Source organism: Lupinus angustifolius, chromosome LG16 (assembly GCF_001865875.1).
Source record: "Lupinus angustifolius cultivar Tanjil chromosome LG16, LupAngTanjil_v1.0, whole genome shotgun sequence".
In the NCBI taxonomy this organism is placed as follows: Eukaryota; Viridiplantae; Streptophyta; class Magnoliopsida; order Fabales; family Fabaceae; genus Lupinus; species Lupinus angustifolius.
The window spans coordinates 6656006-6676647 of NC_032024.1; the positions used below are offsets into that span (position 1 = coordinate 6656006).

Sequence of the window (20642 nt, forward strand, 5' to 3'; positions counted from 1 at the left end):
TCATTCATCTTTTGAGTCGTGCTCTGAGACTATTAGTACATCTGTACTATCATAGCCATTTGCTACAGCTGCATTTTCATATTCATAATCTTTTCCTTGCATTTGTGCTCTAGACAATTCTTTTTTATATGTCCCTCCTTGTGATAGTGAAAACATTTATACTTTCTAGGTTTTGCTTTAGACTTGAACCTAGATTTTCATCTTTCACCAAATTGATTTCGCCTCTCTGTTCTTCATCTGGAAAAAAAACTATCACATGGCCTTCAGTTCTCGAATCTAAACTCTTTTCTAGTTCTTTCGAGTGCAACGCCGCCTTTACTTCGTCTAAGGTCAGATCTTCTCGACCATACATCATGGTGTCGATGAAGTGCTCGTAAGAACTTGGAAGGGAACATAATAGAAGAATTTCTTGGTCTTCATCTTCAATTTAACATCAATATTCTTTAGATCAAGAATAATTTTGTTAAATTCATCGAGATGATCTTTTATGGGTTTTCCTTCCTGCATTTCAAGAGTATATATTCTTTTATTCAAATACAGCCTGTTAGTGAGTGACTGCTTTCCAGCTTCAATCATAATGAAGCAGTTGTAGTTTCATCTGACACTTCTCGTAGGACTTCATCTCTCAAGCACAACAAAATGCACTATGTGCTTTTTCCAAGTTTTCATCTTTCTCGTCCTCGGTCAGACTCTGTGGTAACTTGTTTCTACCTTCCAAGGCTTTTCCCAAGCCTTGATGAACTAGTAGAGCCTTCATCTTCAATCGCCATAGGTTGAAATCATTTTCTCCATTAAATTTCTCCAAATCAAATTTAGCACTCGCCATGATAACCGTATACCAGAACAGTATCGTATATACACTAAGAAAGTTCCCAGATGTGAGTCTTAACAGATAAGCTTAAATATCAGGTCTTTCCTAAGACAGAACATTCCTAGACATGCACTTTCACACTATTATACCTTTGCAGTAACAAGAATAATTATTTTCTAGTGTGTAAGATCAAACAATGCTGCAAACACAGAGCATACTATGAATTTTCTTTTAGATCGTACGGCTTAGCATGCAAGAGCTCTACGAGCTATGATACCAGTTTGTTAGAGCGAAAGACCCATGAAGAAAATATAATAGAGAAAATGACACCGGAAATTTAATGTGGTTCGACAATTTGCCTACGTCCACAGCTGAAGAACAACAAAGATTATTTCACTATGATAAAAGAGAACTACAAGTGTTTCACTTACTTCCCAAACCCAAGTACACCCAATTTCACTCTCATTCAAGTATTTCTCACAGAAAATATGCACTAAGCTAAGTATTTGGTATGTCTTACAATGTCATGGAACACTCCTATTTATAGTCAAAGCTCTTGAAGATTATATGGCCAAAGGAAAAGAGTATTAATGTTATTTTAACCATATCCACTTCTTTTTACTTGGTTAGAAATTCTCCCTTTCTTCAAGATGATATTTAGCCATTTCTTTTTTGCTTGGTTCGAGAAAGTTTTTTCATCTTCTTTTTCTTTTAGCCAATATTCAATAATGCCAATGTAACATTTGCATGATTTAAATTATTCTGTAATAGTTAGGAACACTTTGGTAAATGACCCAGTATACCTCATCTGTTGGTTTGCCAAATGACAATGATGATAAATTAATCATATATTGGGCATGCATCCATTTTCGCTGACAACTGCTATAATATAGATAAGAGGGTAAGCCTTGGCACAAAAGTAAGGATGCTACTTATTAACCAACATGTTATATGTTCAATCCTAGAAACAGTCTCTCTGCTTGTGGGAATAAGACTACATACATCTACTTTTCTCAGATCCCACTAAGTAGGAGCCTTATGCATTTCGACACCTTTTTTTTCTCTCTATAATATAGATAGATATTATATTCAGCTGAGGTATTGTTGTAATGATAGATAGACCAAGTGAACCTTCAATACCCCATGTTAAATATATCACAGGTGATTCATCGGCGTTGAGCGATTTGAAAGTAAACTATATAACTCATGAACTATGAATGATCTTGAACTACTAGAAAATGTTTCTGGTTTGAAGTTATCTGTGGCTTGCCAAAAACATGATAGGCCTTTCAGCTTTTACAGATATATAGATGCAATAGATTAAGGTTTTTATATAAGCAAACAACTGGATCCTATTACAGATTTAAACTTCATGAATGAAGACATCATATAAAGGCTCAATTACAGAACTTTGTACCTCTTATGGATGGAGACTTTCAAAATGTGCTCATGGCTGAGTGCTGGGCAGTTTGCTGAGGATTGAGTGTTCTGGTTTGTGATCACATTCGAAGTCTAGATGAACAAATGCGCGTTCAACTTCTGGAAGCTTTTCAAGCTTTATCTGTAGGGTCTCTCCAATGGCATGTGCCTCTTTTAAGGGTAAATCTTCAGGCAGTTCAATGTCAACCTGTGAAAAGATCAAACCCAAGATGACGAGGAATATGATCTTATCTCTGAAAAATGAATGATACTTGCACATATTTTATCTTCACAAACTCTAAGTTGGACTTATCTGTACCATTCAGAAAATTTTACAATGGGTATAAGGTGTGTTATCTAATGACTTGCGTGGGAATCAATGAGAGGTTAGTGAAGATAAAATATTGGCACCTATCATCATTCCATCTTTGTCATCACTAATATGGTCAGAGTCATAATTTTTTTGTCTTCATTGATATTGATGGAGGGTAGCTCAATAGTTAGAGGTAAAACTTAGAAGGGAATCAAGACAAACTATGTGTGCAACCATTAAAAATGACATTGATTTGAGTAGCACTTCTATAGACATGGTTTATAGTATAACACAATTTAGTCATTTGATCCATGTACCCGATGTACCTTATAGGGAGAAGACTTTGTTGTTGTAATATGGTTAATCCTTTAGTTTTTTTCCCAGGACAGAGTAGTCTTATTGTTAACACTCCTATTAATTGATTTTGTATGATACAACATACCTCCACAAAATACAGAACACCAAAAGTGTATGCACGGACAGTGTCAACACGCTTGATTTGAGGGTGCCTTACAACAAGATATGTCAGCTTCTGCAAAAATTCAGGAGGTGCAGATTGCCCAACTAGAGAAACTGCATAAGTTATTCAGAATGTGAATCAATACACCCTACTTGGTTTGCAAACAACAGCTTTTTATATTTTTAGGGGTTCATAACAAAAAATAGAGATAGAGCTAAAAAATAACACAATCCATTCAACATATTGAACAATGTAACTGTTAGCTTTCACTTCTCAGTACTATTTTATGATCTATCTTTCAAACCTTCCCAGGTGCCAAAGTTGATACTGTTGACTATTCAATAATTGAACTAACAACTATCCTGAATTTTCATGGTTTCACCTGCACTAAAATTTAGATAAATTAAGTACTTAACATTCTGATTCCTCTTTTCTTCCTATTTCGCTTTTCCAAAAAAGAATGCATACAATGAAGTGAAAGTGATGCTAAATGTTGGTTTTGGCAAATAATTTGGCAACCTTTTTTATTATTAGGTATGAACAAATGTGCAACTGAATTAGTAAAATTAAACTGAAAAAAGCTAAAATCTTTCATCGCTGATAAAAAACAAAGTTCTTCCATGGATGTGAAGTTTATGAAACTACATTGCCATTGACTGACACCAACACAAAAGAGAACTCGTAGAAATTGTGAGTAAGAAGTGAAAACAAATCTGGATTTTAGGATTCATGTGGTTTGTGCTCCCTGGAAAACACTGATTTATCATCTCAAGTTCCCAACAGAAACACCGACACTCTAGTTCCCAACATAAATAGAATTCAAAAGACTAGATATAACTACCGATGTTCATGTTGTAGTTTTTCACTATTTGTTACATTTCACTATTTGAAATTCTGATAAAAATGTAGTACATGACTTACTTGCATTTTCCATAACAGTGCGGGACCAATTTGTAATAGTGTAAACCGCAAGTAAAATAGCGCCAATCGGATCAATCCACCAGTAAAATTTATCGCCAAGAATAGCTGCAACTAACCCAACCACATTTGTTACAACATCAAAGTGGTGATCCTGCATGTTGTCATTTTAGAGATAGTTCAACACTTCAACTGTATTTTAACTCTATATAAAGAAAACAACAGAAGGGAAGGACTCCTACATCTGCAAAGGCACGGACAATCTTGTTTCCCGAGCTTCTACAGTAAAGCCAGAGGAAAAACTTCACCACAGTTGCAAATATCATGATGGAGTACAACCATATTAGTTGTTCCGTAGTCATCTTTTCAGAAGGACTGTTTTCTATTAGTTGTTCTAAGGCTGTGAGTAATACCTGGAAACCTGTAGCAGAATTGAATCGAAGTACCAAAAATAGTTTTGAGTGAATCTAAGAGAGCAAGATCATGAAACATAAATTACCACTACATAATTTTAAAATGGTAAGAATCTTACCCAAATCGTACAAGATTCAGGGAACATTTGAGAGTATACTTATAATTAGAGCTCACTTTATCTAACGCTTCATTTAACAAACTAAAGTTCAAGTTCTATGATTTTATGTTCTCAATTCTTGAGGGAAGCATCTTCTGATGAGAATTTTTTAGTTTTACTTGATTAAATAAAGAAGGGGGGAACAACAGAAGACAGTGCCTGCAGCGTTATCCCTCGTATGTGAATCTTCTGATTTATGTTCCAATGAATAAGCAGATGCTTATGTCTTAGCCTATAACTTCTCATCAGCTACAGCCTAAATGTGAATACATTCACTAAGCTTGGTAAATAAGAAAGTCTACTCATTTTAAACTTATATTCAATATTTTGTCTAATTTGGATATGGCTTTTAAGTTTACCAAAGAAATCTGAGTTACATAATGTTCCTTTGGCTTGGTTTCATCTAAGCATAAGATACTGATATAAATTTATTGTATGCATTTTATTTAAAAGAAACAGATTTTATAGCTTCATCTCCCATGATGAGAAAACACTTGTAGCCAATGAAATTGAGTATGTAAAAACAGAATGAACAGTATGGAAGCTAGGAATAATTTAAGTCAGTTTGACACACCAAGTGTTGCCATGACAGCTGCAAAGATAATTATGCCCACTGGCTGCACCCTCAACTTTCCGATCGGGTACTTATAGATATTTATGTTGTTCATTGCAATGTGAGTGAACCAAAGTATGCCACCAGCCATTAGATCAAGCAGAGAATCCAATGTTGATGCTGCGATAGCTATTGACCCACTTCTTAATGTTGCATAAACCTATATGTGGATATTCATATGGTTATTTCACATGATGGTTACCAGAAAAAGCATAACAAAACAAAATGTGAGGAGTTAACTAATGATTAAACAAGTTTAAGTAATCGAATGTCAAGAACTGCTTCACTGAAATTTCCCTAGCTAAGAAGTTAGTCCTATAAATTGAGCACATAGGTTATATAATATAACTAGTGGAGTGGCTACTCCAACTTCAAAACACGCCTTCTGGTAAAAAAAAAATAAGAACATCACCTCGAAGTGATAAATAGGTATATTTTATAGAAGCATCAAATGGATTAGTACCTTCAATATCAACAATACTATATTTGCATAGTTGGAAATCTTCATAGCTCTTTCTTGCTGAGCCAGTTCTGCACTATCTTCCTCAACAATACCGTCAGTTAACACTACTGAGTCAACTTCCTCAAATGACTTTAGAGTAGCAAATTGTTTTTCATAGTATTCTTTCTCTCCTATAAACATAAAACCATGTTTAGTCATTTATATCTGTATTTAGAAGTAAAAAGTCAGTGATTCAGGAATACATGTACAACATGTAATTCTTATGTTTGGTAGAGCATGTTTTTTCTTCTTATTTTTGGATTATAAGCTTCTTTTATAATCTAAGCTTATTTGGGTAATTATCTTATAGTAAAAGAACCTTCTAATTTAGGGGGAAAAGCATTTTTACAACGCTTAGCATGGTGCGTTGTTTTTCCTTCCTCAGATTTTAGATAAATATAATCATAATCTAATTTCTCCCGCTCTACCAAATAATTCCTTTGTTATTACTTGAACATTCCACTTAATAGAAAACAATTTTGCAAATTAAAGCTGACGTATATCATGAAATAGCTCATTCGAAAAGAAAAAACATTAGTGATAGAAAACATATTTAGTATATAATTATCGTAGTATATATACATATTGCGTAGACTGATGGAAATAACAGGGTATGCATATCTATAATAACATCAATTAACAGAAATTCCCAAGCTAATTAGAAAACCTTGATTTTTTACACCATTTATTAATTATAATATGCATAACATGGTGGATGGTGACAATGTAAATTTTTGAATGTAGCAATTCATATATATTAAGTGTGTAATATCTATACACTGATAATCTTAAAATATAAATACACCGATAATCTTACAACATTCATGTATATATTTTTTTCTCATAAATTAAATTCGTCTAACCATATATATTTTGAGAAATTATTATGCAAACATTAAACATGGTATATATATAGACATATATATGAATGATATGATGTTTATAATTTCATCACTTTTACATTATTATTACAAATTCTTGTAAAAAATGATACATTATTACAAGATTGTTTTTAAAAGATGAACTTGGCACGTGGTACGGTAAATTCCATAATCGATTTTCTTACAACCAAAAGTACAAGAATAGAAACAGAGAGAGACCTTGAGTTAACGCGGGGCTGGATGACAGGTCGAGATCGAAGGAAGACTCAGCATCGAGTGTAGAACGGACTTTTTCAGGAAGCTTAGAAAGGAAAGCGGTTCTGAGTGAGTTAACGGAGTTACGACGTTGAGTGAGTCGTCGACCTCCCAAACTGCCACCGTGTTCGGTGGCGGTGAAATCATGAACGTCATTAGGAAGAAGAAGTGGCTTTGTTGGATCGGAATCGAAATTTTCAGCCATGAGTGAAATTGAAGGAATTGTGAATGAAGAAAGAAGGTTATGGATGAAGCATGCACAACATCAACCACACAGATCTATGAATAATACAATGACATGTGAGGAGGAGGACATAAAATAACGGATAATATATATACCATACGTCCATACCCCTTTCTTTCTGTTGTTACATGGTTTCAGGAAATTAAATGATGTAAAAATTTAGATATAAGAATATGAATTATGATGGTAAATATTTATACATATTATATCATTCATAGTTTTACGAAGAATTAATAGTGATTAAAATATTAATAATAAATGATATAGTGAAAATATAAAAAAATTATGTTATACATTTTTAGTATAAAAGAATTATTAGTATATACATTTTTTCGAATATAAGGCATGTGTAAGAAATAATGAGAAGAGATGTGAGAAAATTGGTATTAAAGTAAGAATGTAATTTAAAAATAGTAATATATATATAGTATGAAAAATCAAAAGATTTGAAAAATATGAAAAATTAAAACATATCAAAGCAAATGAGTGATATTTATTTTTTGAGTATAAATGAATAAATATAATAGCTTAGTGAAATTTATAATATCTATAGATTTTATACTATTAATAAAGTCAAAACAAATAATAATCGCCATGTATGGTATAATTTTTAAATTTCATTTTTATCATTTTCAAGCTCTCTCCTTAATAAATGGAAACTTCCACATTTTGCTTTCATTTTTTTATTAATACATTATTACTCATCCACATATTTTTTTGTCTTATCTCTTTCTCAACCCAAATATAAAACAACAGCACATAAAAAAATATATCCAACAACTCAATAATGATTATTAGATGCACGAGAAATTTATAAAAGTTTTGTATATATCATATCAATTATTACATTTTATATTCTTAAATTTACATTTTCTATTGAATTTGTATGTTTCATTTTTTATACTTAAAATTTATATCAAAAAATAAGAATGTGGATCAATCGGCACGAAGTACTGGTCGACACGCTAGTAATATATAAAGTTATTTGATGGACAAATATTTTTTACATTTTTTAAGTTGCAACTGGCCTCTGGCGTTAGTTAAATTAATAAAGAGAAATAAATGGTATTAACAATACTTATTATTAATACTCAACTGTTTACATTATTAATACTCAACTGTGTTGAAAGATAAATTAAACTTTATAATATTTCATACTCAACTGTGTTGTTATTAATATCCCAGATGTATTAAGTTATTTGCTAAATAACTTGTAGTATTAAGGTATTTATATACATGTGACCAGTTATATTAGAGCGACGGCAACTATATTGGTTGAGGTATCAAAGTATCAAAATGCACAGTAAAGACATAACTTTGAATTTTCAAAATTTAAATGCAGCAATTTTTGGTGATACCTTATAATTGAATCATGTACCAACCTTTTTAAAATAGAATCATGTACCAACCTTTTTAAAATAGAATCATGTACTAATTAACACCACAAATGAAATACTTCTTATTTATAAATAATTGGGGCCGTCTAATCCTGCAATGACATCATAAGTATTAATCTTGCCTACAATTTGAATAAATATGTTAACTCGATTTATTAAGGATTATTTCGATCCAAATTTAATATAAATTATTTTTAGCTTAAGAATGGCTTATTAAAGTTCAAGAATTTCGGTCATGCCACTCATCAACTATTGATATATATACACATTATAACTTCGTTTTTTTCACATTTCTGGATTATTAAAAATTTCTATTTTCTACTTACATCATATAACATGCAAATTCAATAAAAAAAAAAGTAAAGTATCAAAATGGACTTACACCTCACTTTCTAACCTACCAATTCCATATATTACAAACTTTACAAATAAAAACCACCTCCTACAATAATAATTATTAAGAATCAACACTCTAATTATAATTTCTTTACAAATAAATGAATCACTAAAACACATGGTAAATTTTATATCTTCTACCTTGAGTGTAGTCTATATCACATTTATTTTGAAAGTATTAATCAATGACAAAAAAATGTAGGTTGACAAATACTTGTCAGATGCAACTACTTAATTCTGAATATTTGACTATGTTTAAATGCATTTTAATCCCAGATAACAATCATTCCACTTTGTTTTGAAATAATTTCTGAGTTTTATATTTGATTTGGCTAATTGATTTTTATTATACCTTTATAAATCCATTATTTTTCACAGTAGTTTTAATTAATCTAATTTAACATGTAAAAATTTTATTTACATGTCCAATTAAATAATTTAAGAGGTGGAATTAATGTGAAAGCTATTGAAACTTCAGGTGTAACTTTCTTTGACTATGTCAAATGGTGGACTAGGACTTTATAAAAAATCAAATGAAGGAAAGGGTTTTTGCTTTTCACTTGAAGAAAATTGGAAGCACATCTTTTCAGTTTTCACATAGCTTTTGACAAAAGATACAAGCAACGCATAATCCACACGTCTTTGATTTGGTCTGAGTCACTGAGATATATAATGATACATGATTTAAATAGAGCAACTAGCATATACTTCTCAAGCGGTGATAAAAATATTTTATTTAGGGAAAAGATAACTAAAGGTAGATAGTCCAACGTTAGATTTTTATTTGAGCAAAAATGGTATAAGACTATTCCCTTTGATTCTAGGAATTTTGTATTCTCTTATTTGATTATGCAAGATTACGCCCGCAGTTATAGCGTACTAACAAAACGCCAATGCATATAAAATAGGTTACCTAAATAATATGAGAGTATAATAAACTCTTCTATTGGCAATTTGTGTGGCTCATATTGTTGTGCATGTAATAAAAACTGTCACAAATATAAACACATTATAGTTATATGTATTTATTTTTAAATTTTGATCATTTAAATAAGATTTAATGATTCATATTAAAGTTGATATGATTGAGTGATATATGTAATATTTTTATATATACATTCTTCTAGTATGAGCACGTGACATTCTTTAAGTATAGTACTAAATATAAAAATTCAAAAGGTTAATCTACCACTACAATATTAACTTTTTAAAAAGTGAGATTTATTTACTAAATAGATAAAAATCCATATAAAAAAAGTTCATTAGGCCGAAGCCTGATACACCTATATGACCTATTCATACCCCTAAATAAACTTATATAAAAGTCAATGTAGAAATAAGCTATTATTATTAAATTAGGTCTAAGAGTTGCTTAAGAAATTAAAAAAATGGTTTCTGATATTGCTTTTTCCATGCCTTACATGTCTGGTCAACATTGTAGTTTGATCTCACTTGTGGACAAATTGTTAGGAGATCTTCATCGATGGAATATATTATTCTTCCATAGGTTAAGTGAAAGAAGCATAGAAATTGGTTTGACACCACATTTAGACCCAAAACCTTACTGCATTAGGTCTATGAGTCCATCTACTTATATGTTCTTTAACTCATTCATTTCCTCAATGTGGGACTTTTTCATTCACACTTGGAATACCCAACATCTTGCACTCAAGTGTGAATTCTCCTTCGAGTAGTGGATACACCAAAGCTCAGCTATCTATCTACTTGCACTGTTGTTGGCTTATCATTTCATCAACGGAACACGCCGCCTTGATCTCTCGTTAGGAAGACTTTCGATACAAGGATCCTTCATAGATCTACCAACCACTTATCGCTTCAATATTGCATTGAGTCGTCGAACCACCGGCTTTGATACCACTTGTTGGGAGATCTTCATCCATGGGATATATCATTCTTTCACGGGCTAAGTGAAAGAAGCATAGAAGTGGGTTTGATATCACATCTTGACCCAAAACCTTAAGGTATTAGGTCTATGAGTCCATCCACTTATATACTCTTTAATTTATTCATTTTTATCCAATGTAAAACTTTTTCATTCACACATCGAATACCCAACACAAATTTCATGTGCATTATTAGTAATTAAATTTAATGGTTTTGGACCCATATGGGTAAGGTTTTAGACTTTCTTAAGAATATAAAAAGGTTAAAATTACATGAAAATGTTTTTTGATACTATCAAGGTATCCTTTACCTTTTTGGGTAAGGAATTATTCTCTACCAGGATTTATGATTGACATTTCCAACAAATGTCACTCTCAGGAATTGAATCATTGATATTGGAGATCTATTAAGACCTTACACCACTAGATGTGTTAAGGATGTTAGTTAAGAATATATATATATATATATATATAATCTCAATTACTATATCAAAAAACTAGTTTTGGATATATTGTTTTTTTAATGTATAATAATTATTTTATTTATCTAATAAATTTGATATGATACTTTTAAGGCCTTGGTATTTTACTTTTTAATACTTTTGAATATATTTTTTAGTTATAATACTTTTGAATATTGAATTCAATTGAAGCTCGTTCCTTTGCAAAATAATACCTCAAGTCCTCGTTTTTTCCCTAAATGGTGTAATGTTAATTAAAAATTAGATTCAAATGTTAATTGAATCGTGACATAACTAATATGGTGTAACAATTTCCATAATTGGAATTAAAGTGTTTAGCCTGATTTGAAAAATATATTCATGCATTAGTAACCGAAAATTTGACACAAACGTTGAACGGTTCAAGTTAAGATACATATTTAAAAGTACTATTTGATAAGGTTAGGTATGTGAATGTCGTATACAAGTACAAGGAGTACTTATGGGTCCATCAGAATTCAGAAAGTGAGAGGGTACGGGTAGGTTGCATGTGCTTTGTAAGGTACGTACTGGGGTTGGTTTGTCATGGAATGCTAATAAATGAGAAATGACAATGTCCTTAACATACACTAAGGGACAAAAGACTCATATGGAGTTGTAATTATGTCAAAATAATTAATAAGATTTTGATAATCACAATAAAAATTTAATTTTAATTAAAGTTTAGTTTTAAATGATAACATTAAAAATATAAATGCAATTGTTTAAAATATATCATGTTAAATATGTGTTCACATATATATTTTACTTAGTGTATGTTGGGATTCTAGAGTTACCAGATATATATATTATCTCTCTCCCGAGTAGGGATAGACCTTTATAGGAGTAAGTGGGGGCAATTGTAACTGAATTTCTTAATTTCCTTTAATTTTTTTATTTCTTTTAAAATATTTACTTTGTTTAATTTATTAAAATAAAAAAATGATATATTCTATTACAAATTAACCTACATTATATGAAATATAACAAATAATATGGATCACAAAATGTATTAATGATTTCTTTATATGTGACATATGTCAATTTCTTGTTGTGTAGAAGGATTTAATAGGAAAATAGAACATTAATCTTTTAAAATATTTATTTTATCCATTAAGTAAATGTTTAAATTAAAACCTAATTTATTAATTTTGGACGACACATAAGACGACAAACAATTTCATTATTCTATTCACGCTTCAGGACACAGCCGCACGGCATTTTAGGCTTGCAACAACTTTAAAAAATCAACATTGCACCATCGGGAGTGTATTTTTGTATGGGATTTTGTTACCAAAAATTGTTACATGATTCTCATAATTACTCATGATTTTTGGAGTGTTTGAAAGTTATTTTTACTAATATTTTCTTTAAGTTATATTCTTATTTTCTTAATTGGTAATTTAATATTACACCATCATTACTCCATATTGGAATATAGTTATATACATTGTTGATATATTCTAAACTTCACTTATAACAGACATTGATTTAACCATTAATCAAGATGAATTTGTTGATGACAACATTATTATGATTTATATTGAAAAGGAAATAATTGAAATTATATCTCTAATTTGATTATCGACGAGTTTAAGTTTTTAAAAGAACGAAAAATGACACTTTAAATGAATGTACGTTATTCTATAATATCTTTAATTGTTAAAATGTTATTTAGAATTAATATGTTATTTTCAAACTTTGAAACAATTATATATGTTTATTTATATTTTATTTTTATTAAATAATTTTAATTATAAATGGTAATTAAATATTATTGTCTCCTTTAAATTTTAGTTGAAGATCCGTCACTGCTCACGAGCCAATCACATATTAATACATGAATAAAAGAAACTTTTCAAAAATAAAAATAACATTTTGATTGGATTAAGATAAAGAATGAGATAATTGAAAATATGTGATTACTATCACTCTATACTGTCACGTGAAATTATTAGAGTATAACCACCTAGGAGGCTAGGATACTTCATGGATCATGGCTATACACTTCACGGACATAAAAGTGTCTCCAAAGACTAATTTTGGAATTAGCTGTTTGTTCACATCCATCCTATTGTATTATATTTATTGGATAAAGTATTCAAATGTATTATCGATAGAGTTTAAAATTTGTGTATTAATATTGTAAAGTTTTTTTATATTGTTAACACATTATTCACTATTGATTTGTATTATTTTTATTGGAGAGTCAATGATAATTAATAAATTAATGGTGGATGATTTACTGACAATATAAAAAAACAATTACATTATCAGTGTATACATATTAAATCTTTATTGATAAAATGTTTTAACTTCTAAGTGGTGGTTTGTCGAGGATAAAAAATTTATTCAAAAATTGTGATGAGCTAAATGGATTTCTTAATAGTTCACTCAATTTTTAATTTGTTCAATTAAAAGTCGTGATGAGACAATACAACTTCTGAGTCATCCAATTTTTTTAATTTATATTTATAAGTCTTGATGAGCTAACATGACTTCTGAGTGACCAAATCCTTTTTAATTTCTATTGAAAAATCATGAAGTACCAACATAACTTTTGAGTAATCCAATTTTTTATTTTAACTTTTAACTCATGTTTGGTCTACAAAACTTCCATAACCCATTATTTTTTAAATTTCTTTAATTAAGAAGTTTTTTGATGGACGGACACAACTTTTCAGTAGCCCATATTTTCTATTTTTCCATTTACAAGTCATGTTTGGCCAACATGACTTATGAGCCAATTTTAAAACTTTTGCACTCATAAATCATGATGGACTTATAATAGATGTAATACTAATGATCCTAATGACTTCTCGACTTAGATAGGGAGGAAAGATACAACACAACTCAAAACCTCCATTTTAAACTTTGTTAAAGATATATTTAAAACATTTTATAAAATATTTATTATTTATTAAGTTATAAAAAGTAAAATATAGATTATTATTTACTGAAATAAAAAATAACATTTATTTAACTATTTATTATTTATAAAAGTTAGATATAAAAAGAAGTAAAAATAAGTAAACTACCACATTGTGATTGCAGGACACAAAATTCAAGCATGATTTATTTATTAGTCCTCGTGATGATTCGCTCTTGCCTAAAATTTTATGCTTTTTGTAAATAGGTTTTATAAATTATTTTTTTTTCCTAATTATTTTTAAACTTTTGTTATTGGTGAAATTGGTCCCTACATAAACATGACTTAAATTAAAAAAGCAACAAAAATTTTCATGTTAGTTTTGGTCTAACTGTTTTTTTGTCTCCTTCCAATAAAAGACTTGTTTACAAGGTTTAGGACAAGTATCCAAATGTTATTTTTAATTAACTGGTGTAGTTCTTCTTCCATCACAATAATATAGCTTTCACCCTCAAGAAGTTCCTCAATGTGTTTTGGTTCTATATGAGATATGAATCCCGCATTGCTTAAATCTGTATGAGGTCAAGGTAACATTGTGTGATTCTCGCACAATTGGTTCTATATCTTCAACTTACAGGTTGTGAACTTGTACGATCACCTCATCAATATTTTTGTCTCCATCATATGTGATATTTGTCTTTCTATTTTGTTGATATCAAGATCTTCAAGATCATCATCTAGACTTGATAGTTTCTCTTCATTCTTTAAGGTTTTGTTTGGGAGTTAGGAGAGAAAAGGAAAGAGAGGGATCAAAACATTAGGAAGGGGAGGAAGAGAAGGGAAAATGAAGAAAATTTTATCTCTTGTTTGGGAGTATAAAATTTAGATTAACGAGGGTAGACTAATGATAATATAAGAATATTTTTTTTATTTTCCCTTAAAAATGTAATTAACAATGAAAAAAGAACAATAATATGTAATTATATATTATTACTAAACATATTTAGTTATTTTTACATTTTATCTCAAAAAACCCCAAATTGAGGAACTTTAAAAATAGACACATGGAGGGTTTTAGAGAGTTTGAGAAACCTCCAAAATCTTCATCTCTCCTTGATCCAACTCCCAAACAAGGGGAATGCTTTCCAAAACCATATATTATCTTCTCTTCCCCTCCAAAACCCACCCCAAACAAGGCCTAAAGAGTCATTAAACTTTACATAGATATATTTGTGTATGAATATATTATGTATTATTGTATTCATATTATTGTGAGTCTAGTTGTAACAATTTCTTTGTTTTATACGAGTAATTTAATAATATATTTATATAGGGATCAATTTCACCAAATGATAAAGTTTAAGGGTAATTAGGAAGAAAAGAGAGTTCATAATATCGACTTGCAAAAGACATAAAGTTTATGAGAGTTTAATACATTTTTTCACAATTATTCACTTTATGTTCTTAATAGAAGTAAAAATATATATTTGGAGAACTATCACATGACAATTGTTGATTGTGGGATAAAAATTCGAGAGGGAATTTTTTATTTTTTCGGAAAAACTGTATATAACCTCTTAAATTTTACACATTTTGCAAATAAGAATCATCAACTTTAATTTCATCTCAATCAAACTTTAAACTTTTCTTATTAATAAAATAGGTCTTTCTATTAAGTCTCCATTAAATTATGTAACGGTAAAAATCTGACCATTCAATTTTTTTAATTTGTCCTGTCAACTTATTTATTTAAAAAAAATAAAAACTAACAAAATTAGGGAAAATTGTTCTTCTTCACGAGTGAGAGAGAGTTGTGACTTGTGACTTGTGACTTGTGAGCCACCAAAGTCTCTCTTCTCTCACAGCAGCACCAACACTTACAACCATTTTTATTTACACTCATTCCCTATTCCACTTCTTTCATTACACTTTTCATATTCACATTCCTATCTCCAAGAAGAAAACCAAACCAATCCAATGATAAAAGAGAACCCAACAAAATCCAATAGGAAAAGGATTCATGTATAGAGGCTAAAAGTGGTGTATTATACACCTTTACACTTAGTGGCGGATCTTGACATAAAGTTCAGGAGGGGCAACAATGTTTGATTACAATTTATAATTAAGATGATTAATAGAGTAACAAAAAATATAAATAAATAGATAATTGTTTTAAAGTTTTAAAATTATATATTAATTTTAAATAATAATAATTAACAATTAAAAACATTAAAGAAAAATGTACATTCATTTAACGTGACAACTCTTCATTTTTTTAAAGACTTAAACTCATCGATTATTGAATTATAGCTAAAATTTCAGCTATTTTCTTCCTCAGTAAAAAAATCATCTTCTATCTTACTACACGATTTTGTTTGGTTATCTTGGTTGTTAAAAATGATATTTCTATAGTAGTTAAACTATAATAATTTAGAATAACTCAATTAAGCAAATAATATGGTTTCACTTTCCCCATATTGTAAAAGTTGCACTTAATTTAGAGATTGTTGAGAGTTTTTTGCACAAGAATGACTAATGATGTCAACAATAAAATATTGGAATTGACATCGAAAATTAATTTTCTCTTTTCATTGAAATCCTTAGGGTAGATTTTTGCACAAAATACATGTTATCAATATTAAGTGATTTATAAAAATTCATAAAATCTTAAGACTTTTGCAACAAAGTTTGACAAAGATAATTTGTGATCCCATAATCTATTTCATGTGTAAAATTATTATAAAATAATAGTATTTATAAGCAATATCAATATCTACACTTATAAGACAACTTGATCTATTATCTATAACTTTTAGAAGGACTACATAAAATCATATAAGGTAAAAAATATATATTTGAAAAAAATAAAAAAAAAATATCAGGGGGACAGTTGCCCCCACCTGCCCTTAATAAGTTCCGCCCCTGTTTACACTACCATAAAAATTTATATATATGTCTAACCCTTCTCTGACCTCAAATACTTATCCTCACTATCTAACCCCTTCCTACCCAATTAACCTCTCCCTCACTCATAATCCAATTAAGGTCACTTTCCATGACGGTACGATGAAGGAAGCGAAGAAGTGGTTCACCACTCGACGTACTTGTTGTAAGAAAGAGATTGCAACTAAGAGTGGGTGAATTAATTGACTTAAAATTATAGTTAGTTTTTCTGCAAAAAGTAAGAGTTAACGTGCAGCGGATAATATTGTAGAAAATAAACAAGAATAAATTAAAGAGGTAAGAGAAAAGAGAGTAGACAAAGATATTATATTGATTCACCTTCTTATCCACCGAAGGCTACGTCCAGTACTCTTGCACACAATAGATTTTCCACTAAATATTATGAGTTATAATTACAATATCTCACCCCGAGATCTCTAAGTACATTACACACGCACTAATATTTATACCATTGGAAAACACATTTCCAAATAACTCTATCCCTTTCTATCCACACCCCATGAAAGAAAGTTATTACAATGAATGAAGAATTTGAATGATGGCTTTGGATTGCCTTTACAAGTACGAAATATAATAACACTTACAATCCAATCAACTCTTTTGTATACTTAGTAATAATGCTCTTTAAGTTTATAAAACTTTGAAACACTTTACTTTAAGCAACTTCAAAAATAACTTTTGAAAGTTTGAGTACAAGTTGCAAAAAGTGTAGAGAAATAACTTCAGAAAAAGTTTAATAGCTTTTGGAAATTTTATAAGAGTTGTGTATATGTTGTGTTTTTGTGTTGTGAGAGTTAGAGTCTTTATATAGACTTTTCAAACACCCATGGTGTCTTTCTGAAAGTGTAGGAGTTGTTTGAAGTGAAGAGATTTCGTTTGGAGTGAAAACATTTCATTTTGAAATCTGAAATCTCATGCAACAGTCTTCAGTAATCGATTACCCAAACTCTCTGTCCACTGTTTATTTAAAAACGAATTAGAGTAATCGATTACACCATTTGGGTAATCGGTTACTCAACTTTTGTAAAATTGGTAATCTGTTACTCAAAGGCAGTAATGGATTACTTTGAACAGTTTTAAAGTTGGATAACTCTTTTTCTCACACATGTAACTTGTTATTTAGATGAAGTAATCCGTTACACATTATTTTAAAAATATTTTTGAGTATTTTTTAAAGTGTTTCATTTTTCTTAAAAAATAGTTTGAGCATTACTACTTTGTATATTTAAAAGTTTTAGGATAGAAGTACCTATAGAGACTCAATATAATTTTCTTGAAGTTTTAATCTTCTTTGTCTTCATAAGTATTCTTCCTTTTCTTCTTTTTGGTGATGTTGGTGTCTTCATCAAAACTTTGCCAAGGACAGGAGCAAAGATCTTCTTCACAATCTCCTCATTTTTGATGATGACAAACCAAGATCTTCTTGACAATATAATTTTCTTGAGAGCAGCATACTTTAAGATATGTTTGAAGTTTTGACTTGAGTATGTTCCCCCTATCTTTTGGAGTAATGTGCCTGAAATATAATTTTACAGAAAATACACTCCAACTTTTCTCCCCCTTTTGACTTCATCAAAAAGTAGAAAAGCAAAGAGATTCTAGCACAATATATAACATACATACACTTTATATAATTAAGATATAACAATATTGTAGCATATATTCATGTAAAGATATAGATAAGTATTGCGATGCATAGATAAGATGTTTCAATCAAATATCCAGAGAATGAAACAATAAAGCACAAAACATTGTAAAGTAATTTGTCCAGGAATATGCATCAATAACTTAAAATAAACAGGTAAAATTTTGTCCGAGATTTAAAATATTACAACCAGAAAATCCTAACAACAGTTATACTAAGATTCAGGCTCCGAATTGTCTTCATCAATATCGATCCTAGAGGAGAGGCAGTGGAGTTCATATTGGATTTGTTGATTCTGAGAGTCGAGAGCATTCATCCGGTCAGTGATGTAGCCTCGGAGAGAAACCAACTCATCCATAATCATTTGGTTCGAGGGCATGGCAGTAGATGAGGACGATGGAGCATGAAACTCAGATGATTGTGGTTCAGAAGGGTTAGGAGCTTCAGGTTCAGATGGTTCAACATCAGTAGTCGGCTTGCCAGTTCTATGTTTGTAGATGCGGGTTCGAGGGTCTTGGGTGAAACCCATTTTGTGGATCACGTCCACATCAATTTGGCTTTCTCGAAGATTCAGAGGCATCTTTGTTTCACCATTCGTAGAAACTCCGAAATGCTGAAGAATATTGGTTATGAAGATTGCATATGACAAAGGACTTTGAGTACCTCCAACAGTCCACATTTGTCTCATTATCATTAGAGCCCAATTGATTTTGATGTTAAACTTTATGGCATACATCAATTGGAGTTCTATGTCACATATTTGAGAATGATTTGAAAATTTGGTATTATGACATAGCTCAAAAAATAATGAATCAAACGTTCCTCTAGTTTGAGATATCCAGCAGATAGGATGTCTCGGTGTTTGACAGTCTCTCCAAAGCCTTGTTGCTTACACATTTCTATTTCCATTTTTGAAAGTCGACATAACGAATGATAAAAATCCTTTCGATCATAATTATCCCATTCACATACAAGGCCGAAACCTGTTATGTTACCTTGAGAGGGTATGTTACATAACAATAAACTGAAAGTTTTTAGATCTAAAATAATGTCTTTTCCTTTGACATAGGAAGTAAGACGATTTTTCTGAAAGTTTAAGTTACAGCAAAACACTCGCACAAGTTCGGGATAAATGTCATTTGTTTCACAACATAAGTCAAAAATGTTTTGTTGACGTAAAAGATAAGGGAAAAGAAAATATTCAAACTCAAAATTGTCAACCTTACCGAATTTAGGAGTAAAAATGGCACGACCATGGAAGTGTTCCTGAAATATCTTGCGTTGCTCATCATTAGCAAGAAGCCTTGTCAAATCCAGAGGGTTACACTCCAAAGATGTTGTTCCTTGACTCCTTTGAGAGGTATTGGAGCGTTGTTTCTTTGATCTAGAAGAGGAAGCCATGGATTTGAGATTTTGAAATTTTAGGTTTTGAGGTTTTGGAGATTTGAGGGTTTTTTATTAAAGTCACTAATCATGAAAATGATTGGTTATAAGTGTTTAGAATCGAAAATGTGATAGGAATGGACACAAAAATCTCTTGAAACAGATTAAAAATAAGGTTTTTAGAGGTTGAGAGGGTTGAGAAGGAGAGAGCACGAGTTGAGTGAGGAAGATGAGTTTGAAAAAGTTTAAAAATGCAGAAAAATACATATATAACAGTACAGAGTAATCGGTTACTCACTTTGAGTAATTGGTTACTCAAATTAAAAAATGAAAAATTTTCAAACAACAACTCAGAGTAATCGATTAATCACTTTGAGTAATCGGTTACTGAAACACGTTGTTCAACCCTGTAATCGGTTACTCTCCAATGTAATCGATTACTGACCTCAGAAAAACTTATTTTTAGGCAAACTTAAGCTATGGAAATGATTTTTAACCCAAAAATTTAAGTTTTTGAACACAACTAAATATATTTAAGATCAAGTAGGCATGAGATAATCATAATGAAGCAAACATATAATCATATAAGCATGTTAAGACAAGTAAGCTTCATCAAGA

At 30.2% G+C, this 20642-nt stretch overlaps 1 protein-coding gene and 1 long non-coding RNA gene across 4 annotated transcripts in view; one reads left to right on the forward strand and one right to left on the reverse strand.

Annotated features, from left to right (window-relative positions):
- LOC109330060 (metal tolerance protein 4-like) lies at positions 1987–7064 on the reverse strand. Of its 3 annotated transcripts, none has more exons than XM_019564049.1 (7): positions 6708–7060; positions 5569–5738; positions 5067–5265; positions 4164–4231; positions 3925–4075; positions 2986–3116; positions 1987–2438 (listed from the first exon to the last, which is right to left on the reverse strand). In XM_019564049.1, exons 1-7 carry the CDS (start codon positions 6946–6948, stop codon positions 2259–2261), a joined length of 1140 nt encoding a protein of 379 aa, XP_019419594.1. In that variant the 5' UTR covers positions 6949–7060; the 3' UTR covers positions 1987–2258. The 3 variants fall into 3 exon arrangements, with proteins under 3 accessions (XP_019419594.1, XP_019419592.1, XP_019419593.1); XM_019564047.1 differs by having other exon boundaries at positions 4164–4342; positions 6708–7059; XM_019564048.1 differs by lacking the exon at positions 1987–2438 and adding an exon at positions 2445–2555 and having other exon boundaries at positions 2958–3116; positions 4164–4342; positions 6708–7064.
- LOC109330061 overlaps positions 5660–20642 on the forward strand; it is a 21347-nt gene continuing 6364 nt past the window's right edge. The window contains exons 1-2 of the long non-coding RNA XR_002105619.1: positions 5660–5774; positions 11367–11371. This is a non-coding gene — a long non-coding RNA (uncharacterized LOC109330061). The remainder of the gene's footprint in view (positions 5775–11366; positions 11372–20642) is intronic.